Source organism: Bos javanicus, chromosome 29 (assembly GCF_032452875.1).
Source record: "Bos javanicus breed banteng chromosome 29, ARS-OSU_banteng_1.0, whole genome shotgun sequence".
NCBI lineage: Eukaryota > Metazoa > Chordata > Mammalia > Artiodactyla > Bovidae > Bos > Bos javanicus.
In genome coordinates, this window is record NC_083896.1 from 43670963 (window position 1) to 43697884 (window position 26922).

At 51.7% G+C, this 26922-nt stretch overlaps 3 protein-coding genes across 14 annotated transcripts in view; 1 reads left to right on the plus strand and 2 right to left on the minus strand.

Moving 5' to 3' along the window:
* Positions 1 to 5003: 5003 nt before the first annotated feature.
* Positions 5004 to 21847, minus strand: CDCA5 (cell division cycle associated 5). 7 transcript variants are annotated; one of them, XM_061406900.1, is made up of 10 exons: positions 21764 to 21847; positions 21317 to 21411; positions 21067 to 21243; positions 18201 to 18638; positions 7176 to 7289; positions 6873 to 6982; positions 6556 to 6654; positions 5555 to 5621; positions 5266 to 5415; positions 5004 to 5181 (listed from the first exon to the last, which is right to left on the minus strand). In XM_061406900.1, the coding sequence occupies exons 1-10, from the start codon at positions 21843 to 21845 to the stop codon at positions 5101 to 5103; spliced, it is 1413 nt and encodes a 470-aa protein (XP_061262884.1). In that variant the 5' UTR covers positions 21846 to 21847; the 3' UTR covers positions 5004 to 5100. The 7 variants fall into 7 exon arrangements, with proteins under 7 accessions (XP_061262884.1, XP_061262885.1, XP_061262882.1 ...); XM_061406901.1 differs by lacking the exon at positions 21764 to 21847 and adding an exon at positions 21635 to 21757; XM_061406898.1 differs by having other exon boundaries at positions 5004 to 5415.
* Positions 21848 to 21930: 83 nt separating this feature from the next.
* On the plus strand, positions 21931 to 25964 carry ZFPL1 (zinc finger protein like 1). 5 transcript variants are annotated; one of them, XM_061406916.1, is made up of 8 exons: positions 21931 to 22020; positions 22381 to 22490; positions 22801 to 22912; positions 24038 to 24231; positions 24324 to 24396; positions 24470 to 24616; positions 24858 to 24981; positions 25491 to 25964. In XM_061406916.1, the coding sequence occupies exons 2-8, from the start codon at positions 22389 to 22391 to the stop codon at positions 25675 to 25677; spliced, it is 939 nt and encodes a 312-aa protein (XP_061262900.1). In that variant the 5' UTR covers positions 21931 to 22020; positions 22381 to 22388; the 3' UTR covers positions 25678 to 25964. The 5 variants fall into 5 exon arrangements, with proteins under 5 accessions (XP_061262900.1, XP_061262897.1, XP_061262898.1 ...); XM_061406913.1 differs by having other exon boundaries at positions 21973 to 22063; XM_061406914.1 differs by having other exon boundaries at positions 21986 to 22076.
* TMEM262 (transmembrane protein 262) overlaps positions 25806 to 26922 on the minus strand; it is a 4353-nt gene continuing 3236 nt past the window's right edge. Inside the window, exons 1-3 of one of the 2 annotated variants that reach the window (XM_061406929.1) lie at positions 26402 to 26922; positions 26229 to 26296; positions 25806 to 26088 (exon numbers count right to left, since the gene is read on the minus strand). The exon at positions 26402 to 26922 is cut by the window's right edge and continues 886 nt beyond it. In XM_061406929.1, the coding sequence (XP_061262913.1) occupies positions 25806 to 26088; positions 26229 to 26296; positions 26402 to 26578 (528 nt within the window). In that variant the 5' untranslated portion in view covers positions 26579 to 26922. Of the gene's footprint in view, positions 26089 to 26196; positions 26297 to 26401 lie in introns of both variants that reach the window. The other variant, XM_061406928.1, reaches the window with a different exon arrangement.

The window sequence follows — 26922 nt, forward strand, 5'->3', positions numbered from 1 at the left end:
CACCCAGCCAGAGTCTCTTGCAAACCCTCTCCACTGCCTTGATCCTCTCTGCTTTGGTCACATTCACTGGAAAAATCCCTGACCTGGTTACACACGCCCCTCTGCCTACACTTCACCTTCACCCTTGACCCCAAATGTACCTGTGCAGTCAGATGACCTCACTCATCTCACCTTAAGTTTATAATCCGGGGCCTCAAGCAGGCCTTTAACACTGCCCAGCAGTCCTACCATCCTTCCCTGGTCCGCAGTCCCTCCCCCCATCCTAGATGGTGGTTTCATATTCCCTCCTCTCTTTTCAAGCTTCTGACTCGTTCTTCTCCACCCTTACTCTCAGCTGAAGACTGTGCTTCCTATTTCACTGAGAAAATCAGAAGGAACATCCCCTTGTGTGATCCACACTTCCATCCAAGGGAGCCTCTACCCTGGGCAAAACCCACCCTGCCCTCACCGCTCAAGGATGTGGCCCCACAAGGCTCCCTGCCTTTACTGGATCACTTGCACCCACCTAAATCACCTGTTTATGGTGCTTAACACTTAAAAAAAAAGAACTCTCAATTCTATTTGCTCGTCTAGTAACTGTCCCATTTTCTGTCCCCTTTTACAAAAAAACTCAGCAGAGTGGACCATGCTCGTCTCCAATTCGTCTCCTCCCATTCTTCTTTGTTTTAGGTATTTATTTGGCTGTGCTAGGTCTCAGTTGTGGCACTTGGGGTATGTGATCTTCGTTGCGGCATGCGGGATCTTTAGTTGTAGTGGGTGAGGTCTATTTCCTGACCAGAGATTGAACCCAGGCCCTCTGCACTGGGAGCGAGGAGTCTCAGCCACTGGACCACCGGGAAAGTCTCTCCTCCCATTCTTTCCTGAGGCCACTCCGTTTAGGCTTTATTCCACTGAAATCACTCTTGAAAAGGCCCACTTTGCTCCATGTTGCTCAATGCCCTGGTCAGTTCTGTCCTCTTTTCTTACTTGAATCGGCTGCCGTGCTGCTCACAGTGGATCACCTGTCATCTTTCTGTGCTTTGGTCACTTGGCTTCCAGGACATCTCACTCACCCGGTTTCTTTCTTTTCAGTCTCCTTTGCTGGGTCCTCTTCATCTCCTGACCTCTTAGTGTCAGATGACCAGGGCTCAGCCTTGGATGGCTTCCCCAGCTACACCCATTTCCTAGGCGATCTCATGGCTGTACATCCCACTGTGGTCCCTCCCTCAGGTCCTCTACATCTCTGCTCAAACGTCACTTCTGCACGCAATCTTCCCTGCCACTCTCTCTAAATTGTGTTCCTTTACCTCTCAGGCTTTCCCTCCCCTCTCCCGCTTCATTTTTCTCTATTGCATCCATCACTGTTCTGATACTAATTATCCCTTATCTCCCCTTGTAGAATGTAAGTTCTGCTAGGGCCCACATCTTTGTTTTATTCACCACTGAATCGCCAGAGCCCAGAGTTGTGCCAGGTACATAGCAGGCACTGAACAAATACTTGTAGAATGGATGAAAACCTGACCCGAATAAGCTCAGCTCCTCCACCCTGGGCATTCATACTCAGCTGTCTGATATTTAAGGGGTGTCCAGGGCAACCACAGGGATACAAAATGTGGGCACGTGGGCTTCCCTGGTGACTCAGTGGTAAAGACGCTGCCTGCTAATGCAGCACACTTGGGTTCGATCCCTGGTCCAGGAAGATCCCACATGCCGCAGAGCAACTAAGCCCGTGTGCCACAATTATTGAGCCTGTGCTCTAGAGCCTGGGAGCCACAACTGCTGATCCCAGGTGCCCTAGAGCCCGGGCTCCACAAGAGAAGCCACTGCAATGAGAAGCCCGCATATCGCAAAGAGAGAGTAGCCCCCACTCTCTGCAACTAGAGAAAAATTCACGCAGCAATGAAGACCCAGCACAGCCAAAATTAAATAAATACATAAAACTAAACTAAAATAAATAAATGCATAAAATAGAAACTGCTGCCTAGCTTGCCGAGGTGGGGTAAGGGAGGGATGTATTAAAAGTTTGGGATTAGCAGGTATAAATTATTACATATAGAATAGAAAAAAGCAAGGTCCTAAAACATGCTGCAACTAAAGATCCCCCATGCTGCAAATACAGCACAGGGAACTATATCCAATATCCTGTGATAAAACCAGCCTAAGGCAGGCATTCCCCCACTGTCCAGGTTTGCTGGGCAGTGCCAGCAAACTGGTGCGCAGAGACTTGACAGGGAAGACAGAGCTGTTCCAATAAAGTCTGCCTTCTGTGGAGGCGATTACTGAGACAGGGAAGAAAAGGGCAAGAAACTGTCACTGCTGCTACCTGATGGCAGCTTTGACGTGGGTTCTTCTTTATTTTTTAAATCTTTGTGATTCTCGGGCTTCCCTTGTGGCTCAGCTGGTAAAGAATCTTCCTGCAATGCGGGAGACCCTGGTTCGATTCCTGGGTTGGGAAGATCTGCTGGAGAAGGGATAGGCTACCCACTCCAGTGTTCTGGCCTGGAGCATTCCATGGACTGTATAGTCCATGGGGGAGAAAAGAGTCGGACGTGTGAGTGACTTTCACTTCACTTCACCTCACTTGTGATTCTCACCTACCCTAATCCAATCTTTATAAAAGAGGCAGTCTAGAGAAAAAAAAAATGTATGCATATACACATGAGATGTTATGGAAAAACCCAAAAGAAGTTTTTGGCCAATCCTATTTAACTGAATTACTTTGCTATAAGGCAGAAATCTGGAGGAGGAAATGGCAACCCACTCTAGTATTCTTGCTTATAAAATCCCATGGACAGAGGAGCCTGGTGGGCTACAGTCCATAGGGTTGCAAACATTCAGACATGACTGAGTGACTGAGCATGCAGGCACAGCAGATATTAACACAACATCAGAAAACAACTATACTTCAATAAAATAAAATTTTAAAAACCTGCCACCTATCAAACGAGACCATGCAATATCTTGGAGATAGAAGTCCTTGGAGATAGAAGTCCTTGGAGATAAAAGTGGTTAAACTGATTTAATCATTTAGCTGATCTATCCTCCTCAATATCATTATGGTATGACTCCCTTCAGGAAAAGAACACAGCTGTACCCCTGGGTCACTGGTTGGCTAAGGGAAGAGGGTGGAGTCTTGGGAGTGGAGGGCAGGCAAATCAGAGCCCAGCTCAGGTTCAGTTCAGTTCAGTTCAGTTCAGTCGCTCAGTCGTGTCCGACTCTTTGAGACCCCATGAATCGCAGCACGCCAGGCCTCCCTGTCCATCACCAACTCCCGGAGTTCACTCAAACTCACGTCCATTGAATCAGTGATGCCATCCAGCCATCTCATCCTCTGTCGTCCCCTTCTCCTCCTGCCCTCAATCCCTCCCAGCATCAGAGTCTTTTCCAATAAGTCAACTCTTCTCATGAGGTGGCCAAAGTACTGGAGTTTCAGCTTTAGCATTATTCCTTCCAAAGAAATCCCAGAGCTGATCTCCTTCAGAATGGACTGGTTGGATCTCCTTGCAGTCCAAGGGACTCTCAAGAGTCTTCTCCAACACCACAGTTCAAAAGCATCAATTCTTCAGTGCTCAGCTTTCTTCACAGTCCAACTCTCACATCCATATATGACCACTGGAAAAACCATAGCCTTGACTAGACTACAGGTTTCACTGGTTAAGCATCTGCCTACCAATGCAGGAGACACAAAAGACTCAGATTCAATCCCTGGAGTAGGAAATGGCAACCCACTCCAGTACTCTTGCCTGGAAAATTCCATGGACAGAGAAGTCTGGCAGGCTACAGTCCATGGGGTTGCAGAGTCAGACACAACTGAGCACGCACACCACACAGCTCAGTCTAAAGCTGGGACCAAATCAAACCTTCACTGGTCCAGTGAATCGTCAGGTTTTGGCCTGGGCAGGATCCCACGGGTCTGGTATAAGTCAAACTGGGTCTGACAAGGGGCCCAACCTGGACTTGCACCCCCCCAGCTAGTGTCCCCTGCAGTGGGTATATGAAGGCAGAGAGATGGTCATGGTTCTTCCCATGCCACACTAGAGGATTCTGCCCAGTGAACAATACCACCCTTAGGGTTATGGGGCTTTGCCAAAAGTTGTCCTATAGCACGCTGACCAATTTTGTATCTCATTTAGCAATCTTGTTTCAGGATTCCTCCTCTTTTTCTCCCTTGAACATATATGTGTCTTGCTTTCTTGTATCCTCCTTTGAACAGGCTTTGTCAGCTTGCTGGCTCTGTCATCTCCTTCGTTAGGGAGTTAAAAAAAAATCTAAAGCACTTTGTTTGTTTAGTGGTGTGGGAAAAATGTCTAAGTTTTTGAATACTCTGCCTATACATTCTCTGTGCATCTGTCTCTTGTCTTCTCTCTCTCATTACATTAGTAATCAGGGTATGCCTAGGAAGGCTCCCGGGGCTGGGCCAGGTCTGAGGGCAATGAAGATGAGGGGTACAAGCCCTGAGGGCCTGTCAGTGGCCAGGGCACAGGGACCACAGCTGGACACTCGGGTCCATGGATGAGGTAGGGGTGGAATCTATGACTCAGGACAGGAAGACCATCATTGGTGAAGGGGAGCAGGTCTCAGGGCGGGGCCCCAGGAGACCCTGGTTGGAGGTGGGAGTGGGAATTCAAATTCCAGCAGCATTTCCAGGCCTGAAGTATGTGGGTTTGGGGCCCCTTTGGGGCTCTCACTCCCCCCTCCCCCATGACTTGACTGACAAAAAAGAAGAGACTCATCCAAGGCCACAGGGTGGAAAGTGGCTCTTCCCGCCCCTCCCTAATCTGCCCTTTGGAGTTAGACCTGGGGCTTCCAGCCTCCCAAGGAGAGGGTGCGGCCCCCTTCCAGTCCCACCCCAGCGCTTATCACAGGATCGCTGACCTTGAGGATGATAACAGCCAGATCTGGAGCCTCCTCTGGGGTGGGGGCAGCTCAGGACCCAGGGAGGTGGAGGATGTTGGAGGATGGCCTACTTGGAGCTGGTGGGCTCCGATTCCCAGGGCCCACACACAGGCAGGGGGAGCCATGGCTCAGATTTGGTAAAGTTTACTGCGGGGAGCTGGAGAGGAACAGCCAGGGGGGCTCCTCAAGGAGATGTGCTGTCTCCAGCCTCAGCTCAGCTAGGGCCTAGGGCTGACATGTGTTTCTGCTGTTGAGGGCACGGTCAGGCTGCAGGATGACCAGTCCTGCCATCTGGGAGCTGGGTTGCTGCAGACAGTGGGGAACCAGTTGAGTGGCGCTAGGCAAGCTGGTCGTCTCACCCCACCCAGAGCTGGGTGGAGTTCCTGGTACCTGGAACAGCGCCTCCTCCTGGACAGCCTGGACTCCTTCCTGGATGGCCTTACCCTCCTCCTGAAAGGCCTTACCCTCCTCCTGGATGGCCTTCTCTCCCTCCAGGATGGCCCTTGCTTCCTCTTTCAGGCTTTTATACAAGGAGTCAGGCTGGAACAAAGGGTTGCAGGGGCCAGAGGTGGGTAGACGACACCAGGCAGGACGGCCTGCCAGGGGCCTGCCCAGGAGCAGGGCTGGGAGGTGGGGAGGGGGCACCACAAAGGAGGTGGGTCCTGGGTTGAGGTCTCACCAGGTCTCGAAGCTTCTCCCCCAGAGCCAGATTGTCGGCTTGGATAGTGCTGAGCGACTCCCGAAGCCTAGGGTTGAAAGGGAGACCCGCCCCCTCAGCCCCCAGACTTGTCCTAGGCAGCCCCCCATGAGCTCCTGATCTGGAATAGCCACAAGCCCAGGGATTCACCAGGAGCCCGGTCTGGTTCTGGCAAAGCCAAAGGCAGGGAGGGAATTCATCTCTCCCTTGTGACTGGCAGCAGGGGACCTAGAGGCAGATGAATCCTGCTTCTTTTCTTTAGCAAGGGGATATCCGGCTGCTGCCTTGCATGTACTGGCCCGGGAACCCTCTAAAGGAGGCTTGGGCTAGCAGCCCACCCCTCTGGTCTGCAGTGGGGGCTGTGGCAGGGTTCTGTGTGGTTTCTATGTGGAATTAGCCTGGCCCGAGCTCCTTGGCCAGCTGTAGATGAATATGCGTTGACCACTCAGATCCATGGCTGTGGGAATCTCCTGCAGCCTTGGGGAATGACTGTCACACTCCTCCCACCCCAAGACCTCTGTCTCCAGGTGGAGTTTGGACCCTGACATCGCCACTGATAAACAAGCGGCCATGGGACTGTGCAGACCTAAGCTGCAGAACCTGACATCCAGAGAACTGACCACCCCCATCCCCTTTCTCCACAGAACAAAATACCTCTCAAGTTCTTGGACATTTAAAGATGGCAGCCCCTTGCAGGCAACATCATAGACTTCCCGCTAATCGGGCACATGGGCACATTGATGGGAAAGGGCTGTGGCCCCCACTCCTCTGGGACAGGACATACAAGCCATTGATGCTTGAGAGGGAAGGGACCTACTGGCTAGTAAGGAGGTCACCCAGAGCAGAACAGAGAGCAGGAAAGGGAAGGAGGGAAGGAAGAGGGCCCAGTGAAGGCGCCAACTTACATCAAGCCCCAGGCCCTGCACTCCATTCTGGGAAACCCTGTCCCCTTCCCTGTCCCCACCTGCCCCGGTCCGGCTCACCTCAGGCAAACATTTTGCAAATGGCTCATTTCCTTTGAGGTCCGCTGCGGGCCCCAGTCTTCCTTATCCAGGAACTGGGACACCTGGAGGTCCAAGTCCCTGGGTGGGTGCACAGTGAGGATTGGACCTGAGGCTGGAGGCTGGGGAGGGTGGGGTGAGCAGAGGGGGAACCCAGCCCAAGGCCCAGGCTTCTTCAGTCTTGCCTGAGCCACCCCCACACACATGCCCTAGGGCTGAGTCCTGGCCCAGGTCTGAATGTTGATGGCGGAGAGGCACCCTCCGCCCCCTCCCCTCTCACCCGGCTCACGTGGCCTTACTCTGCAGGGTCGCTGGCGGGCTCAGTTGCGGTCAGGAGGGTAAACAAGAATGTGGTGCTGGCTTCCTGCTCCTGGCCCAGCTGCTGCTCTGAAGAATCTGAAAAAGATGGCTTTGGCAGAGAGGGTGCCCTGGTGACTGAGGCGGCATGAGGCTGGCTGGCCACCTGAGAACTGGGGTCTTCCCACACCCGACAGTCAGAGGATGGGCACAGTGGCGAGGGGTTCAGGCCTCCCTCCAGGAAGGAGAAGAATTTCTCCAGCCCCCCCGCCCCCGCTGCCCTCGGCCTTGGGAGGTCCGGTCACCTCTGTATCCGGCTCTCCGGAGATCTGAGTGTCTTCTGACTTCTGCTCCGCAGCAGGTGGCGGCGCTGGCTTCTCCTCGGGCTCTGAGTGGGCTGTTTGTCCATCCCAGGGACACTGAGGGAGATGGTAACTCACTTGGTGAGCCACCCCCACCATCCCGCTGGTCTCCCCTTTCCAGCCTCCCCTGCTTTTCTTGGGGCGGCCTCAGTAGGTAAAATATAGGACACCTAGTGAAATTTGAATTTCAGAATAAATGGTCATTTTTTCAAGCATATCTCAAACATTGAACAAGCCACACTCATACTTTAAAAAGTTTGTTTTTCATCTGAAATTCAAATTTCACTGGGGTGTCTTGTGTTTTATCTGGCAACCCTACCAAAGCTATACAGTAATGGTATCTTGTCAACTGAATTCTTGCAAATGCAAGGTGTTCCTGGTAACTTTGCTTGGAAACTTTGCTTTAGAAACATCTCCAAAAGAAATAAAAATAATTCACACAGAGGTCCACAGTAGCCAACTGACAGCCAGAAGAAAAACTGAAACTTGCCTAAAGGGCCCAAATACAAGGAGAGGGAAGTAAGCAATGACTTATGATTGCGATAGAATGCAATCCACTCTGAGGTTAATGGTCTCCAGTAAACACTGGTCCACCAAACTCTGTCCTTGAGCCAAGCGTTACGCTGGATACTGAGACCATACAGATAGATGATTGTGACCAAGTTCTGCCCAGAAGCCCCCAGAGATGGGGGGCAGGGGTGGCCTAGGCTCTCAGATGCCCACTGTGTTAGGGACATGTGCCATCCAGAAGCCTGTAAAGAAAGCCTTGACTGAGAGGGCCACTTGGCTTAGGAGATCCAGAAAGACTCCACCAGTGGGTGCTGCTTGATCTACGAGTGGGGTGTCTTGGCCAGAGAAGGAAGAAGGGCAATCCAAAAGAGGAAGTGGCTTGGGCAGGACGATGCCAACGGACATTACACATTCAGACGGGGGTGCTCCCACTGAGAGCCAGGGTGAGCAGGCCTGGGCTGTGGCCTCCAGGGGACAAGGAAGAGTTGAAGTAGGAGATAGATGGGCCCCTGGGCCAGAGACCTGGTGTTTGTCAAGTGGAATAAAACTGAAGCTTTGTCCTCAGCCAGGTGAGAACCATGCCCCATTTCCTTCCTCCATTGATATGGAGGGAATGAAGTAATGGTGGGGAATTTGTGGCAGCAAAGATAGAAATGAGACTTTTCTGATAACTAAGAAAAAAATGAACAGGCTGGGGAAACAGCACAAACAGGCCTGAAATAGTTAGGCAATCTTGGGTATTCTTTAGTGTTACAAAAGCTAACAAACAACTTGTAGCTGGACTTGTCCTTCACAAAGCTAAACAGAGCAAATTACTGACTCCACGTGAATCACACTCTGCACCCGGCACTCTTCTCCCCTACATTCTTCCGTAGCATTCTTCATTTCAGAAAGACGGTCACGGGCTGATAACCAGAAAAGACTAATCCCAGTTACCATCTGCCTGATGCCAGCTGTGGCTGTTTTGAAATTGAAAAAAAAAAAAAATCTATTTCTCTTTTAAAATTTTACGTATTTATTTTGGCTGCGCTGGGTCTTCATTGCTGCACACGGGCTTTCTCTAGTTGCGGCCACCAGGAGCTTGTCTTTGCTGCAGTACTCAGGCTTCTCATTGTGGTGGCTTCTCTTGTTGCAGAGCACAGGCTCTACGAACACAGGCTTAGTTGCTCCGCAGCATGTGGGATCTTCCCAGATCAGGGATCAAACTTGAGTTCCCTGCATTGGAGGGTGGATTCTTAACCACTGGACCATCAGGGAAGTCCCTGTTTTGAAATCTTGCAAAAGGAAAAAAAAAAAAAAACCGCAAGACTTTCATTAGGATATAAAACCTGTCTTTTCTGGGGGCACAGTTCTTGAGGTGCTGGCCTGCGGTTTCCTCTTTGCCTGGCAAAGAATAAAGCTACTCTTCCTTTTTTCCTCCAAACTCTGTCTCCGTATTTCTAGTCAGCATCAGTGAACCGGGAGCCAAGATTTTAGAGTCAGTGTGGGAGATCTTTGGGTGTTTGTGTTGATTGTCTGAGCCCGTGGCTGGGCAGATGGATGGGAGGAGGAGACCCTGGGGGCAGAAGCTCAGGGCCTTGAGGGTGAAGGAGAGTGGCATTCATGACTGCTGCCTGTGATAAGTGTCTACTCTGAGTTGTACCGTGGAAGGTGACCATGAGACACTGTCCGGCCACAAACGCAGGCCTCACATGGTTTGCATATGCTATGCACCAATGCACCACACAGAGTCGCCCAATAGAATACAGGATGCCTGGTTAAATCTGAGTGCCAGATAAACAATGAGTTTTGTTTTAGTATGATGATGTTCCAAATATTGCAAGGGACATACTTGTCCTGCAAGATTATTATTTATTGAATTTGGGACATGATTACGTTCATTGTTTATCTGACATTCAAATTTAACCAGGAATCCTGCATATTTTTGTGGGCAACCCTAACGCCACGCCCACCTATTGGTGCCCATCAGAGGAAACTGGGAGGCACGAACAGCTTTCTGGCTAGAATTAGTAACCAGAAAGTATTGGAGAAGATGAGTGGAGATATAGGAGAGTATCTGAATAATAAGAAATATGGAAAGTTGTAACACGATAGGGAGTCCAGGGTCACTAGTTCTTTGACTTCCCTTTGGTTCCACATCAGACTCAGCTTGGCTGTCTAACAGCCGACTGTATGAAAGCTCTCTCCCCCAGGCCATTGAGCACTTTCCCAGAGAATGCCTGGCATTCCCTTGGTGCCCCATCAGGGTCCCACTGGCCAAGCCAGTGATTGAGGTGATTAATTCAGATTTAGACAGAAGACAGCTCCAAGCTGAAAATCCATAGACCCACGTTGGAGTCTCGCTCTGCAGTTCAAAGATGGGGCAGCCCCAAGCACTCAGGTTCAGTTTCCTAGCCTATAAAACAGGTATCAGTTCAGTCGCCCAGTTGTGTCCGACTCTTTGCGACCCCATGGACTGCAGCACACCAGGCTTCCCTGTCCATCACCAACTCCCAGAACCTCCTCAAACTCATGTCCATTGCATCGGTGATACCATCCAGCCATCTCATCCTCTGTCGTCCCCTTCTCCTCCTGCCCTCAATCCCTCCCAGCATCAGGGTCTTTTTCAATAAGTCAGTTCTTTGCATCAGGTGGCCAAAGTATTAGAGTTTCAGCTTCAGCATCAGTCCTTCCAAAGAATATTCAGGACTGATTTTCTTTAGGATGAACTGGTTGGATCTCCTTGCAGTCCAAGGGACTCTCAAGAGTCTTCTCCAACACCACAATTCAAAAGCATCAATTCTTCAGTGCTCAGCTTTCTTTATGGTCCAACTCTCACATCCATACATGACTACTGGAAAAACCATAGCTCTGACTAGACGGACCTCTGTTGACAAAGTAATGTCTCTGCTTTTTAATATGCTGTCTAGCTTGGTCATAGTTTTTCTTCCAAGGAGCAAGTGTCTTTTAATTTCATGGCTACAGTCATCATCTGCAGTGATTTTGGAGGCCCCCCGCCCACCAATAAAGTCGCTCACTGTTTCCACTGTTTCCCCATCTATTTGCCATGAAGTGATGGGACCAGATGCCATGATCTTAGTTTTCTGAATGTTGAGTTTTAAGCCAACTTTTCCACTCTCCTCTTTCACTTTCATCAAGAGACTCTATTTCTTCTTCACTTTCTGCCATAAAGGTGGTGTCATCTGCATATCTGAAGTTATTGATATTTCTCCCGGCAATCTTGATTCCAGCTTGTGCTTCAGCCAGCCCAGCATTTCACATGATGTATTCTGCATATAAGTTAAATAAGCAGGGTGACAATGTACAGCCCTAATGTACTCCTTTCCCAGTTTGGAACCAGTCTGTTGTTCCACATTCATTCTGTTGCTTCTTGACCTGCATACAGGTTTCTCAGGAGGCAGGTCAGGTGGTCTGGTATTCCCACCTCTGTCAGAATTTTCCACAGTTTGTTGTGATCCACACAGTCAAAGGCTTTGGCAAAGTCAATAAAGCAAAAGTAGATGTTTTTCTGGAACTCTCTTGCTTTTCCAATGATCCAACAGATGTTGGCAATTTGATCTCTGGTTCCTCTGCCTTTTCTAAATTCAGCTTGAACATCTGGAAGTTCACGGTTCACATATTGCTGAAGCCTGGCTTGGAGAATTTTGAGCATTACTTTCCTAGCATGTGAGATGAGTGCAATTGTGCAGTAGCTTGAGCATTCTTTGGCATTGCCTTTCTTTGGGAATGGAAATAAAACTGATTTTTTCCAGTCCTGTGGCTACTGCTGAGTTTTCCAAATCTGCTGGCATATTGAGTGCAGCATTTTCACAGCATCATCTTTTAGGATTTGAAATAGCTCAACTGGAATTCCACTCCACAAATATTCAGTGAGCCTTGATTTTGTACCGGGCCCTGCCCTGAATGTGGAGAGGATACAAAAAGGAATTCCCTCCTTTGGGGAGTCTGTTATGGACCTCATATAAGGATGCCAGGGGTCAGTTACTACATATTCTACCAGGAGCTATGCGTGTGACCATCAACCTGGACAACCAGTTGACCAGAGCAACTCAGTCATAGAGGTGGAATCAGCTCCACTTTTCATGAGAAAAGCGAGACTCGAAGAGGCTAAATAACTTGGCTGTGGTCTCAGAAGACAAAGGTGGGGTTCAGAACCAGGGCTTTCTGAGTTCCAGTCTGATGGCTGTCAGAGTTTGGCAACTTGCCAGTCACGTGGTGGGAGCACACAGGCTGGTGGTGGGAGTGGGGAAGGCAGCCTTCTCAGGACCATTCAAGCCAAGGCCTTCAAGCCTCTTCATTCAAGCGTGAAGAGGTGGCAGGTCACAGGGGCTCAGGACTCAGGACTCAGAGGCGGGGGAGGGGTGGGGGCTGGGTAGGGAGCTGTCCTGTGCGAGAGTGAAGTCTACACCCAGGGCCATGGGGATCAGTGTGAACCCTGTGGTTGGGTCCAGGGTTCGTACTGGGGGTGGGGGGTGCTGAGGTCTCATGCTTGCCTCAGGCCACCCAGGTGCCACTGCTTTCGACTCACCCTGGCCCTCTCTTTCCTCCAGGGTGCTCGAAGCTCTCCAGGAGGCTGTGAGCTGCCATGGGCCAGGCTGGAGGGAAAGCATCACCCCTCTTCATCCCTCATGTGCCTGGACGCTGGGAGGAGAGCTAAATATGACTGCTTCCGCTTCCACCCTCAGAGCTCAGACTACCGTGTAAATGTGTGTGTCCAACAGACAGACTGCGAGCTTTAAGGTGCTGCGAGGGGTCTGCACATGGTCTGGAGAGTTAGAAAGGTGGGCGTGGTCAGGTCTACCTGTAAATAACTATTGTTCACTGAGTACTTATCATGTACTATGCACTTTACTCATATCATTTCCTCTCATTCTCATCAAAACGACAAGATGGGGACAGCTATTCCCCACTTTTCCAAAGTTCACTTTATGCCACTTGCTTTTATGAAAAGACCTAACACTAGCACCTGTTCTTGCTAACTGAAAGAAATTTTCAGTTTTAGGAAACTGGAGAAAATTCTCATTTTTAGGAAAAAAGGTAAGCAGCAAAAACAGCGTTCAGCGTTGGTTTTGCAGGGAGCAGTTTTGGAGGCAGCTTGCACTCCAAGCAGCCAGAATAGCCCTGCCAAGCAACTCCACCAGAAACTGCACCCATCGCAGCACCGTGAGCATCTGTGCTCCACCTCGATTTATGCTATGCCTCTGTTAGCAAGCTGTTGTGTCCTAAGGTAACTGCTTCACTTTACACCATTTCGGTTTACAAAAGGTTTCACAGGAATGCTCTATTTTCTGATATCTGGGAAGCCTATAGTTTTTTTTTTTAATGTTTATTTATTTATATTTGGCTGTTTTGGGTCTTTGTTACTTCATGGGCTATCCTCTAGTTGCAATGAGTGGGGGCTACTCTCCAGTTGCGGTGCACGAGCTTCTCATTGTGGTAGCGTCTCTCGTCGTGGAGCACAGGCTCTAGGGCCCGTGGGCTCAGTAGTTGTGGCCCAGGGGGTTAGTTGCCCGAGGCACGTGGGATCCTCCTGGATCAGGGATTGAACCCTTGGGACAGGCGGGTAGGAAAGACTGAGCAGATGTGACACTTGAGCCAAAGCCACACCTAATCAAGGCGGAACTCAGCAGGTGAGGACCTTGCAGCAGCTCAAGGCCTGCGCTGGGTCTCTGGACCCTACACTGGAGACCTGGCCAGCAGCCTCACCCTGGAGTCCTCATGAGTGCCAGCAAGCAGTCTGGACCAGCAGGGCTCTGGGTTGCAAATAAGAGAAAACAGCACTGGGTAATTTGAGCAAACAAGGAAGGATACTGGGGAGTCACGGAACTCTGAGGAAGACTCAAAGGGCCAGAGATGTGGGATGCTGGCTGCCAGAACCACATGAGGACCCCACCACAGGACCCAACCGGAGTGCTCTGTCATCTCCACACTGGACCACAGAGGTCCAGGGCTGCCACCGGGCCTGTGAGGCCTTCACCTCACTGCATCCTCAACAATCCTTCCCTCTCCTCCTGGTCCTCGGTCCAGGTCCTCATGCAGTCTGACTGGTTGACTCAGGTCAGATGCGCATGTTCTGGTCGCTGGGATCAGGGCAAGCAAGTATCTGACCCCTTCATGCCCAAGGAGAAAAGCAGGTCTTGCTATTGGGCCATTTGTAGGGGTTGACACTCTCGGCAGCCAAAACCTGATAACATCCATTACACGACTGCATGGACAATGGGAAGGCATCAAAGGGTGTTTTCCTCATGGCTGCTTTTATTTTTGGGGGGGTTGTGCTGGGTCTTTGTTGCTGCACGCAGGCTTTCTCAAGTTGCAGCAAGCAGGGGCTACTCTTCATTGTGGGCTTCTCATCGCGGTGGCTTCTCTTTCGCAGAGCACAGGCTCTAAGCACATGGGCTAGCAGCTGCACACGGGCTCAGTGTAGCTCGTGGGCTCTAGAGCACAGGCTAGGCAGCTGTAACACACTGGTTTAGTTGCTCTGCAGCACGTGGGATATTCCTGGACCAAAGATCAAACTCGTGTACTTAGAGGTACAATAGAATATACAAAAATGTATATATTACATTTTATCCATTCATCCATCGATGGTTATCTGTGCTATTTCCAACTTTTGGCAACTGTGAATAATGTTCCTATGAACACGGGTGGCAAATATCTTGAGACCCTGCTTTCACTTCTTTTGGATATTGTACCCAGAAGTGAATTGTATCAATATACATTTTTGTTATATACAATAGGTACGATGGAATATTATCCAGTCTTCAAAAGGAATTGATTCTGACACATGCTGTCACATGGATGAACCTTGAAAACAGGGTAAGTGAAATGAGACATAAAGGAATGTCGCTGGTGATTCAGTGGTTAAGAATCCACCTTCCAATGTAAGATCCTGTGTGCCACAGGGCACCTAAGCCAGAGTGGACAATGAAGACCCAGTGCAGCCAAAATAAAAATAAACAAAGTTTCAAAAACTTTTAAGAAAGAAATGAGACACAAAAGGGCAAACATTCTCTGGCTCCTCATGGACAGAAAGTAGGATGGTGGGTGCCAGAAGCTGAGGCAATAGGGAATAGGGAATTACTTACTGTCTAACAGGGACAGTTTCACTTTGGGAGGATGAAAAGGTTCTAGAGATGAATGATGGTGATGGCTGCACAGCGTTGTGAGTGTGTTTAATGCTACCAAACTGTACACTTAAGATGCTTAAAATGGTAAATTTTATGTTATGTACTTTGTCACAATAAATTAAAAAAAAAAAACCAAACCACCACTCTGGACTTGCCTGATGGTACAGTGGACAGAAATCCACATAATACACAGGGCTGTTGTTAAGGACTGAGTCAGATAACGTGTGGGATTATTGTATCAAAGGGTTTTAAGCAGGAGAGAAACAGCATCATATTTTGTCTCTTAGAACTCATTCTAAGGAGATCCACTAGGAGGCCAGGGCAAATGTCCAGGGGCCATAGAGGTGGGATGGAGGGGTGTTGAGGAGGTTTTGGCTGATGGGATGGGGTGAAGGAGAGGGTAGACCTACAGATGACCCCAGGTTCCTGGCTGTGTGACTGGGTCAGCAGGTGGTGTTGATAATAACAGGAGCACAGAAAAGGCACGTTGGTGGATGAGCTGAATTTGAGATGACTTCTGAGTTGAGATAGTTTTAGAAGACAGTTCTAGATTCCAGTTTGAGCTCAGTAGAGACGTATGGTTTGGAGATAAAGACTAGTAAAATCTTGAGACTTCCCTGGTAGTGGAGTGGTTAAGAATCCACCTTCCAATGCAGGGGATGCAGGTTCAATCCCTGGTCAGGGAACTAAGATCCCACATGCCGCTGGGCAACTAAACCCACACACCACAACTAGAGAGCCTATACACTGCAATTAAAGAAGCCTGCACGCTGCAAGGAAGACTCAGTATAGCAAAAAAAAAAAAAAAAAACCTAGGCAGTCTTGAGCAAGGAGGTGGCGCATTTACTCTAAAAACGAGGAGGCAAGGGCAAGCATAGAAAGGATGAGGAAAGGGAGTGGGTGTGCCACCTGCATAAAGATGCATTTATGTCCCTGGGCCTCCTCTGGCCTGGTGGGAGAATTCCTGGGAATCACAGCTTTGACTAGCTCCCCAGGGCATTCTGCACCCACTGCTGTCGAGCACCCAGGATGAGCCAGTGAGGAACTGGCTCCTTCACAGGAATCTGTCAGGAAGAGGAAGCAGGGTAAGAGCTGGACTCAGGAAGGGGTGGAGGGTTGGTGCCCAGGTGCTAAGAGTGGAGCTCTTAGCAGCCTCACCCCAGCCCGACTTCTTTCCTGCTGGGACATGAGGGTATGGGGCTCCCCTTCTTGGAGGAGTGACTGGACAGAAAACACAGACCTGGGGGTGGGAGTGATCTACCACAGGGCTACTGGAAGCCAGGCTGGCAGTCCCCCTTAAAAACAGACAAGCAGCCCAAAGAAAGCATGGTTTCCTGGGTCCCACACCCTCAGCTCTGCTTTGAGCCAACAAAAGAAAAGAGTCTATGAACAGGCAGAAACTTTTTTTGTTTGTTTTAATTTTGAAAAGAAGTCCCAGTTTTCTCTTCAACTCTATTCTTAGTTTTTCAGGGACAGAGAAAAGTCTGTAGTAACAACATCAACTGAACATCATCTGGTGACTTCCGGCTTTCAGGACAAAGACATTTCCCAGGAGTTGTCCTGCCAGTCAGCGAGGACAACTCTCCAGGTACAGTCCAGTTCAAGGGCGTCTGGGTTCACCCTGGCAAAGGGGCTTGCGTGACAAAGCATGAAGCACCGGACAGGTAGCCTAGGGCTCCTCAGCCTTGCAGAGCTTAATTGATACCCACCAGGCCTGTGCCATTTAAGGGACCCTAACCAAGCAAACACTCATCTTCCCTGATGTCCTCTGCTATCCACTAGCCCCTCTGCACTCCTCTTAGCTTCTACTTCCATGAATCCATAATCATCAAAAGGTACAGTGGCCTGGGCTACAGCGGAAGCTGTGGTTGGGCAGCCATTGCAAGCTCACCTTTTACCAATATTGAGAAAAGAGAAACAAGGGAGGGGGCATGCGGCTCACCAGAGACAATGAGATGACCCCTTCCTCCCCCGAGCTCAACTCCTAGTACCTACCTCAGGCAGGGTCCTCGTGTGAGAGGACGCTAAGGAAGCTGAAAGTTAAAGCTGCTCTCAACCTGGCCCCTTTCTGGCACGTGAGGAAAGCTTCCTAGAACTTTACAAAACACTAAGGTCACCAGGACCATACAACCCCAAAGTTTTTCTTCTAGAGCTGAGTAGACTGTACACTTTGTAAAAAACAGGTATGAGTAACAAGAGCAGGCGCCTTCAGCCATAGGCCCCTTCCCAGGCCACTGCAGGCATCGCCCCAGAATCCCTGAGCCTCAGGTTCTACGTTTTCTCGAGACACCTTTTTCACCTCAAGCAGCTGTTGCTCCATCAGCCTGCATTTAACCCAACATCTCAGCAGCAACACACAGAACTATAAAATACAGCTTCCTTGTAGTAGACATTTACCGTCTGAGACGCAACCAAGGCCTCCCTCTCTCCTACAAAAAAGACTCTATAGGCCCAGGGTCCAGATTCTTCCTCACAGATAGTACTTCTCCAATCCATGGGTTCAGTGCTCCCGGACCATCTACAGAATCTAAGAGGAAACCCAAGCTTCACTACCTAGATGGGCTCAAGGAGGGGAACCAAGCCCCAGCAGAGATGACTCAGTAGAGAAAGCCAGAGGCTGGCCATGGCCCCCGCACCTGTCTCTGGTGGGCTGGTGCAGAAGAGCGGCACTTCCCCATAGGAGCAGAGAGGTGCCCTCTCTCCCCCCGACCCCCAGCCCTTTAACCTCCTCTGGCTGGGCCAGTGATGCCTGCTCCCTAGTCTGTGGCCTGACTGGAAATTGGCTGGGATACTCTGGGAGGTGGGGGGAAAGGATGGTAGGTCACTGACGACAGACGGGACACCAATGCGATGCTGAGCCAGGGAGGTCCCCCTTCTGGAAGCTCGGATGGCTGCCGCCGCTGCACCAACCCCCAGAGGACAGGCCCCACGTGCAGCAACAGCACATGCGTGGGGAACAAGACCAGGGTAGGGGACCCCAAGCGTCTTTTCCACAAGGAGAGGGAACTATGTACAACAGGAGGAGGGCAGAGTCTGGCCAGGGACACCCCCACTTCATCTCATTCAACCAGGAGATCAAAGCGCTCAGCGGCTTCAAACTCAGCATTCATGGCCGCAGCCCATTCATCCAGCTCCGATTTCTGGGGGAAGAGAAATGGAGGGCAAGTGAGTGGCGAAGGGGGCACGTCAGCTGTGCGTCTCCACCCATACTCTGCAGGCACTGCCTTTCCACCACAATAGCCAGGGCTGAGCCCCTGCCCTGCCCGTGTCCTGATGTGTCTCCCCGTGTGTCTGGAGTGGTAGCAGAGGAAGACCCCTGCCCCTCACTCACCAAGATCTCCGGCACCTTTTTCTTCTTTCGTTTCTCTTTCACAACCAGAGGGGAGATTCCAGGGAGAGTTGTGTCTGGGGCCCAGGGCTTCACAGAAACCCTGGGGACCTCAGCTAACTTTGAATCCACCACTGGCGAGACTCCAGCCAAGTCTTCAGCTGCCAGCAGCCCCTCAAAGCCAAAGCAGGACTGGCGGCCTGGGGTGGAGGTGGACGCAGAGCCCAAAGTCTCCAGGCGGCTGTACGAGCGCCTGACCTTCTTTGACATTTCCAAGTCTCTGGCGTCCAAGTCTCCTTTCCAGGAGTTGGACTCAGCATTCACGGGGCATAGCACAGGAGTGGAGGGGGCGGTGACAGGGACACTGCAGGTCTGGAAGAGGTCCTCCTTAGTAAGCTTCTTGCTAGGAGGGTTGTTTTCTTTCTCCAATAAAGAAGCAATCTGTAGCAGGACAGAAGAGAGAATGCCTCCCAGTTATTTAACTGTGTTACTGACTTCAAGAAAGGCCCAAGGATCTAAAATGTCCATCCAGTCACTAAGTCCTTTTTGGTCACCTGCCAGGCACTGGGAAGACAGCAGGGAAGAAAACAAAGAATACACACCTGTTTCCACAGGGCTTCCATTCTAGTGGGAAAAAAGACACAGGGGGAATCGTGTCACATGTTAGAGGTGCTAAGCACCTTGGGAAAAAAACAGAACAGGATGGAGCGTACATGGGGTGCACGGGATAGGTGTAGGTCAATGTAGGCCTCACCGAGATACAGGTAGCACTTGAAGGAAGCAAAGGAGTCAGTCATCCAGAGAACTGTCCTAGGCAGAGAACAGAAAGTGCAAAGTCCTGAGGTGAAACTGTGCCAGTCAGGGTCAAGGAACAAGAAGGGCAGTGAGGGTGAAGTGAGAGGGAGTGAGCCGAGGAACTGATGATGGGATTCGAGAGGTAACGCGGGTGTTTTAGGGCATGTTTTGCAGGCCACTATTCAAGGGGAGGCCCAGGGAGCCATGGCAAGGTTGTGAACAGGAAAATGCTTAATCTGACATGTGTATTAAGATGTTCACACACTGGTTTCTCATAATTCCAGTCTCAGCTCTAGAGCTGCTTCCTCAGAGAGATGGTCCTTTACCATGGAACGGAGGCCAGCCCCTCCTTACCTCTGCCTGTCACCCCTTTCCTGGCCAGCGAGATCACTACCTGATTTTGACTGTTTGCTGGTTGGCTGAGACCTCAGCTAGAATGTGCATGTCACACGTGAGCAGGTGTCTTCACCTGTCTGGTTGACCTGGCCTACGCCCAGCACCTTCAGCAGAGCCCTGCATGGAGTAGGTGTTCAATACATAAAGACTCAACTGACTTTCACAAAACTTGACACTGAGCTTTCTGATAACTAAGGTGAGAAACAGGACAAATTTAGTGACCCTTGTGGTTTAAAAGAATTACGTTATCATGAGACATTTCCTGGCTCTAGGCTCTGGGGAATCTATCCCATCAGTCTTAGTAAAAGGGATGCTGAACAAAAGGAGGGTCACCCAGACTACCACTCTGTCAGTCCCTACAGCCATCCAAGTCCTTGCACATTTTTTTGGTCCAATATCTCATGAATCTATCATTCAACCAATAAGAATGGCCACCGTCAGGGAGACAGAAGCCTGCCCTCAAGACAAACAAAGTACTCTTGGCTATTCATGAGGCCTATCGGGAAGGCTTCCGGGAGGAGGTATCCTTTGAGCTGAGTCCTGTGTGATGGGGCTCTCCAGCAGTACTCCAGCAACGCTCTGCTTTTACCTTACTTCATGCACCCAATGTCTCACTTTAGGACTCCTCTGATGTCCTTCTACTTGGTCTTGGAGTCCCCAGAAGGCTTTCTCCAACCCATTCTCCAACCAGACCCAAGAAGGATCTTTCTATAACACCCAAGGCTGCCTCAGTCACTACCTTGAGACTCTCCAAAGCTGCCCACAGAACGAAGGATGAAGTCCAAGTTCATCAGGATCTGCTCCGGCTCAGCACACTCCCTCTCCTGACAAGGTCTACTGCAGACGCACCAAAAGTGCTCTTCCTGAAACTTTGCGCATTTCCTTGTGGACTCCAGGCGTCTACAAGCACAGCTTCCTTCGCCTGGAACACTGCTAACTTGTCTTCAAAGACTCAGCTCAAACACCTCTGTGAAACGTTCCCTGAGCTACCTGGTCTGGGTTAGGTATCTTTACAGCATCTACTACTTTCTTTATTACAGTCCTCAGCATACTGTGTTATCACTTGTTTTTCTCCCCAGTTGACTACAAGCCTCGTGAGCTACTCAAAGGCAGGTAACATTTCTCATTCATTATATCTTCACGTACAGATCTTCTGTGAATGAGACACCTTTAACAATAACTTCGGCTAAAACAGTTCAAGACATTATAAGTTACTGAGAAAAAGAGGCTAAAAAGAAAAAAGAGTAGTAAGACCCAGCTCAACTTTAAAAGGAAAATGGTAGAGAATACCAGGGCATTAAACGCACCAAGTGTGTAAGAAGTAAGCAAGCCTGGCAACATATGCAGGTGTCCAAAGGCAAATTGTTTCAAAATACAGCAAAAACAACTCCCTGGGCAGACATGAGTGAGTAAGTGAAAGTTGCTCAGTTGTGTCCAACTCTTCGTGACTCCATGGACTATACAGTCCATGGAATTCTTCAGGCCAGAATACTGGAGTGGGTAGCCTTTCCCTTTGCCAGGGGATCTTCCCAACCCACGAATTGAACCCAGGTCTCCCGCATTGCAGGCGGATTCTTTACCAGCGGAGCCACGAGACATGAGCAGCCATTATATCCCGCCCCAGCTCTAGAGTGTCTGTCCTGGATTCCCCTTAACTAAGAAATGAAAATGAACTTACCCGGGGGCTTCTTCGAGGAGAGTTAATGGATGGGATCTGTGGAGACGAGTTGATCACACAGCCGACTCCCGATCCTGGCTCTCCACCTACAACTCCTCTCTCAGCCCTCACCTCTACAGTATGGGCCACGATCTTCTTCAAGACGATGGGTTTTCTGACTGGAGCCTCCTGAGGCGCCTGGAGAAGAGGAGTGAACATGAGGTCTCTATTAGCCCAGAGGCTTCCAGAGCAGGAGGAACCTGAGGCTCACCTTAGGACAGACTTCCGGAAGGGTGTTTGGGAGATCAGAGCCTGATTTCCGCTGGGACCTCCGCAGAGACCGAGTGGGAGTTGGGGCGCTGGGTCCTGCAATCAGAAAAATTTAGGAGGTAGGGGAGGACTCGGCCTCAGAGTCTAGACAACAGGTTCTGAAGAAAGAGAGAGAAGATTCCCAAACAGGCCCTTTGGGGGCGCCTTCCTGGCCAGGAGACGAGAGAGCCTTCGAGGGCGGGGGGTGGGGTGGCGTTCCTCACCGAACTGCGTCCCTCAAAAGGCTTAACCCCCTTTCCCGCGCGCCCCCTCCGCTCACCGGGGCACTGGACGGCCCCTCCGGACCGGGTTCGTCTCTCGGACATGTCTAGCTTTGGTCTCTATCCCCTCTGCCGCAGGTGCCGCCACCAGAGCGCGCGCCAACCCGAAAGGTAAACGTTCGAATTACCCGCCTTGCCCGGGAGGAAGCGGAAGTGATGTACGGGGGAGGTCCGCGAGCTTCGATCACTCCTTTTTCCACCCTCCTCCATGTCTAGCGTCTACAGGGGAGGGGTCACTGTCACTCTGACGTCATCAGCGCGCGCCGCACCCGGAAGAGACGTGGCAGCCGAGGGATAATCGGAGCGTTGTGAGCTGAAGAGAGCTGGGCGAGAGCTTGGCTGAACGCGGTCTGACCTTCCGCGCTTCGGACCGGCGCTCGCGCCCGTGAGGACCGGTGCCGCAGCCGATTAGTAACACAGAGAGTGGGGTCTGTGGAGAAGGTGGGGGCGGGGCATGGAGGGGGTGGGGCTCAGGAGGGACCTCTGGGGGCGGGGCCGGTGGTATCGGAGAGACTGATGGAGGGGCCTGCCCAAGGATGGGATGCGGGACGAATGCGGGTGTCTCAGGAGGCGGGATTATGCAGGGGCCGTGGCCCAGAATGTAGAGGGAAGGTGGGCAGGAGTTTGGTGTTGGGGCGGATACGAGCGGTGTCTAGGGAAGTTAATAAGTGGAAACAAACTGGGCTGGTAAATGTGTAGAGGTCAGCAGAACCTGGCTCCCTGCCAACTGTGCCGCTTTCCTCAGGGTCGACTATGGGACTTTGCAAGTGCCCCAAGAGGAAGGTGACCAACCTGTTCTGCTTCGAACACCGGGTCAACGTCTGCGAGCACTGCCTGGTAGCCAATCACGCCAAGGTGGGTGTTCAGAGTAGAGACTGAGCAGGGCGCTAGGTGGGCAAGCCGTACTGACTTTCCTCCAAATTTATGAAAGATCCGGCCCTAGAATGGAAGCTCCGCAAGGGCAGGGACTTAGTTTATTTTGTTCACTGTTGTATCCCCAGTGCTTAAGACAGAGTCTGGCACATATGTGCTCAATGAATGTTTATTGATTGGTCAAACAAAAGAATGAATCTCCTCTGTGATGACAGAAAAAGAGGCACCTGGGCCTTGGGGAGATGGGCTGTGGAGCCCTGGCTCCAGTTGTGACCCCCTTCTCCCACTTCAGTGCATCGTCCAGTCCTACCTGCAGTGGCTCCAAGATAGCGATTACAACCCCAATTGCCGCCTGTGTAACATACCCCTGGCTGCTCGGGAGACAACCCGCCTCATCTGTTATGGTGAGGCCTGGGCACCTTGGGGGTGGGGATCTGGACAAGACCAGTGTGACTGGTTTCCAGCGGCTCCCCAAGCAGCAGGACAGTGAGACCTTCAAGCTTGGGAGGCTGGAACTCAGATTCTGGTCCCACTAGGTAACTTAATTGCTGTGTGAGCTCAGGCAAGTCACTTTCCCTTTCTAGGCCTTAGTGTTTTTCCCTAAAAACTAAGCTCCTAGCTTCCTCCCTGCCAATCTCTCAGGTGTGGTTGTGGCTGTGAGCAGTAGCTGGCTGTACCTGTAGTGAGCTGAAAGCATGGGGCTCTCAGACGTTCAGGATCCATTTCTAATTCCAACATTACACAGAGAGGAATTGAATTTCCCACAGTGACGTCAGTTAAAAGAAGTCAGCAGAGGCATGTGTCATGGTCTTGACCCGACTCTGCTGTAAGAGCCTTAGCTCCACTTTTTGAAGGAACTAGTGTAAAAGAGTGAGCTTAACATATGTGTTTCTCACTGTAAGTGTGTGTTTATATATGCATGTGTTAAATGTGCGTTGTGTCTTTACCTGTTAGTGTGTTCGTTGGTACTGTGGGTGAATGAATGGGTCAGTGTTGTACAGGAACATATGAGCGTGTTGTGGGCTTGCAGAATTCCTGGGTGTGAATGCTTGGGTGTTAGCATACTTGAGTGTATGTGAGAGTTAATGTGCCCATAAGTGTGGATATAGGGGATGGCACTTGTGTTTGACTACATGTATATAAACGTGTACATTTGTGCCGATGGATATGTACACGCATACAGGTGCCTGTGTATATGTCTAGTAACCTTTTGAGCTTTTAGCCCAGTGAGTTTGTGATGAGTGCAGGTCCAGAGAGGACTCCCGGAGAGGTTAGGTGGCATATTCTTCCCACCTACCCTGAGCCCCTAGGGGCTGGGCAGCCTGGTAGCATCTGCCTGGTCTTAGTCAGACAGTGGTGGCCAGGAAGACCAAAGTCTTAAGGTACACTGATATAATCAACCTGGGAAGGAGGTTGTGTAAGCCCTGGGCTTACACATATGTGTGCAGATATCTCTGCAGTGGGCTAGTGGACTAGGGGTCCTAAGAGTCTTCCTCATGTCTCTCCTCCACTACTTTGTGGGCTCTAAGATCTGTTCCACTGGGCCTGCCTCAATGAGCGTGCTGCTCAGCTCCCCCGAAACACAGCACCTGCTGGCTACCAGTGCCCCAGCTGCAGTGGCCCCATCTTCCCTCCAACCAACCTGGCTGGCCCTGTGGCCTCTGCGCTGAGAGAGAAGCTGGCCACAGTCAACTGGGCCCGGGCAGGACTGGGTCTTCCTCTGGTGAGAATCTTTCTGCCCTGGGTCCCACCTGGGCCAGAGGGGTGGGTGGGGACAGCACCGGGCAGACTGGTGACATCAGTTCTTTCCTCCAGATTGACGAGCTGGTGAGCCCAGAGCCTGAACCCCTCAACACGTCTGAGTTCTCTGACTGGTCCAGCTTTAATGGTAAGTGGTAGCCTCCACTGCTAATGGGGTCCTTGCCTCCCCACCCTGCTTACCGCTCTCTTCCTGCCCATAGCCAGCGGTAGCCCCGAACAGGAAGAGACAGCCAGCGCTTCTGCTGCCCCAGCCTTCTACAGCCAAGTCCCCCGGCCCCCTGCTTCCCCGAGCCGGCCTGAACAGCACACGGTGATCCACATGGGCAATCCCGAGCCTCTGACTCACGGTGAGCTGGGGAATTGTCCAGGCCAGAGGGGGATAGAATGGGGGGTGGGTATGCGGAGGGATCTCGGCAGTCCATCCACCCACCCACAGAACCCTTCCTGTTCCATCAGACATCACCTCCCCATGATCCCAAGATGCTCTGTCAGGCTGAAAAGGGCCAGGGTCTCCTGCCCTCCCCCATCCCCACCCCTCTCTGGCCCAGTTTCCTGAGCCTGTGGATGCTGGTGGCTCTGCCCCTGCAGCCTCAGCCCCGAGGAAGGTGTATGACACGCGGGATGATGAGCGGGCACCAGGCCTCCACCGGGATTGTGATGATGACAAGTACCGGCGCCGGCCAGCCCTGGGGTGGCTGGCCCAGCTGCTCAGGTAAACGGGGTCATGTGGGGCAGGATGCTAGGAACGGGGAGTGGGGGAAGTGAGAGCCAGAGGCCCTGGGGGACGGTTTCATGATAAAGGAGGCCTATCCTGGGTAATAACAGGACCTGGTGTTGGGGCCCTGCATGGAGGCCTGGGCTGGGGTCTGCCCCTCTCCAGCTCTTTCCTCACCTGCTGCATATGAGGTTCAGACTCAGGCTCTTGAGGCCCCTTCCCGCTCTGACACCTCCCCGGTCTTTGTGACTCCCCTTACGCCTGACACATTCTGGCTTCCAGAACACAGCTGTTACCTCAGCTGCTTTGAGCTGCACAATCATCCTTGTAGCGGGCAGGCTCGGGGATGAGCCGCCCCCTCTGCCCCCACGGCACATTTGAGGAAACAAGGCTCAGGGCTGGTGGCACTGGGGCCAGAAGACAAGGGTCGTGGCTGGCACTCCTCTCCCAGCCACAGGGCCACCAGGGTCCTAAGACCTGACCTGACTTTCCCCTCCCCCCCCCAGGAGCCGGGCTGGGTCCCGTAAGCGGCCGCTGACCCTGCTGCAGCGGGCGGGGCTGCTGCTGCTGCTGGGGCTGCTGGGCTTCCTGGCCCTGCTGGCCCTCATGTCTCGCCTGGGCCGGGCTGCTGCTGACAGCGACCCCAACCTGGACCCACTCATGAACCCTCACATCCGTGTGGGTCCCTCCTGAATCCTTGCCTATGGCTGGGCCAGCCTAGGACCTGGGGGCCTGAGGAGGTGGGTAGGGGAGGCTGTCTGGGGGGGCCCTTCTCTGTTCCTCTCTCTCAAGCCTGAGACACTAAGATCCCAGACCCAAAGTCAAGTCCACCAGAGTGGTTGCAGGCTAGGCCTGGGGTCCCTGCGGATCAAGCATTTGACCTGCTCCTCCTGGGTCTGCAGCTTCCCCCCCCTCCCCATTCTTCCCGCCAACCAAAAGGAGCCAACAGGTGGAAATAAATGATAGACTTTATTAAAACACCCGAAGCAGCCTTTTCCTTCCCCCTTCTCAGCCCGGGTCCCAGGCTTCAGTGGCTCTCTTCCCGGTACTGGATGGCGAGAAACTCCAGGGACAGGCGGTTGAAGAACATGGCCCCGTTGAGCACTGGGCAGAGGAGAGAGCCCCCATCAGCCTTGCCTGCCCCCTCCTTGCTGTGTCTCTGCGTTCCAAAGCTCCCCCCTCCCCCTAAGTCCACGTCCCTTCCCTACTCACTCAGGATGGTCAGGGAAAAGCAGCGAAGAAACTTGTCATATGTCATCTCCGCGTAGAGTGACCCCATGGCGGCCCAGCAGATGCTGATCACCTGGGAGAACTGTAGGCCCCATCCCTTGGGAAAGTGGCCCCTGACACAACAGTGGGGTTTCCACCAGCCCCTGGGCCTCCCCAGACCACCTCTCGAGCCCCCGCCCCAGCCTACCATCAGGACGACGGTGTAGCGGAAGCTCATGCGGTCGTAGCGGTAGGTGACCCAGAAGTTGTGCACGTCGCTGGCAAAGACAGCCAGGTGTATGAAGAAGAGCATCAGCGCGGCCATGGTGAGAATCATGCCTTGTGGGAAGAAGAGCACAGCCACACGGTCCCGCCAGCGCATCATGGCAGGAGTACAGACTCAAGGCGGGTGGCAGAGCTTGAGCAGCGGACACTGTCCAGGAAGAGCAGCCAATCCCTCCGGTTCTAGAGCACCCAGTCTGGAATAGCCGTGGGATTCTAGAATAAGAAGGACATTGTAGAGAACAAGATTCTAGAACATGAGCTGGTTCCGGCCAGTACAGGGGTGTTTCATGGGTGGCCAGGGCAGCTCTGAATTGGTGGAGGGCGCCGGGCTAAACGTACAGAGCAGGGGGCCCTATCGTGCAGAGAAAGGGACAGCGCTCCTCATCCTAGTTTGTGCTGTGGTGTGAGTCTTCTCACTGAGTCCGCAACATGTCCACGCAGGAG

Coding starts and splice junctions, on each gene's coding strand:
- CDCA5 (XM_061406898.1), bottom strand. CDS start 21,845: ATGGAGGAGGGTGGAAAAAGGAGTGATCGAAGCTCGCGGACCTCCCCC. Junction 21,244..21,316: donor TTCCGGAAGTCTGTCCTAAG/GTGAGCCTCAGG, acceptor CCTCTTCTCCAG/GCGCCTCAGGAGGCTCCAGT. Junction 7,290..18,200: donor AAAAGGTGCCGGAGATCTTG/GTGAGTGAGGGG, acceptor CATCTCCCTCAG/TGTCCCTGGGATGGACAAAC.
- ZFPL1 (XM_061406916.1), top strand. CDS start 22,389: ATGGGACTTTGCAAGTGCCCCAAGAGGAAGGTGACCAACCTGTTCTGC. Junction 22,491..22,800: donor TGGTAGCCAATCACGCCAAG/GTGGGTGTTCAG, acceptor CTCCCACTTCAG/TGCATCGTCCAGTCCTACCT. Junction 24,397..24,469: donor TGACTGGTCCAGCTTTAATG/GTAAGTGGTAGC, acceptor TCCTGCCCATAG/CCAGCGGTAGCCCCGAACAG.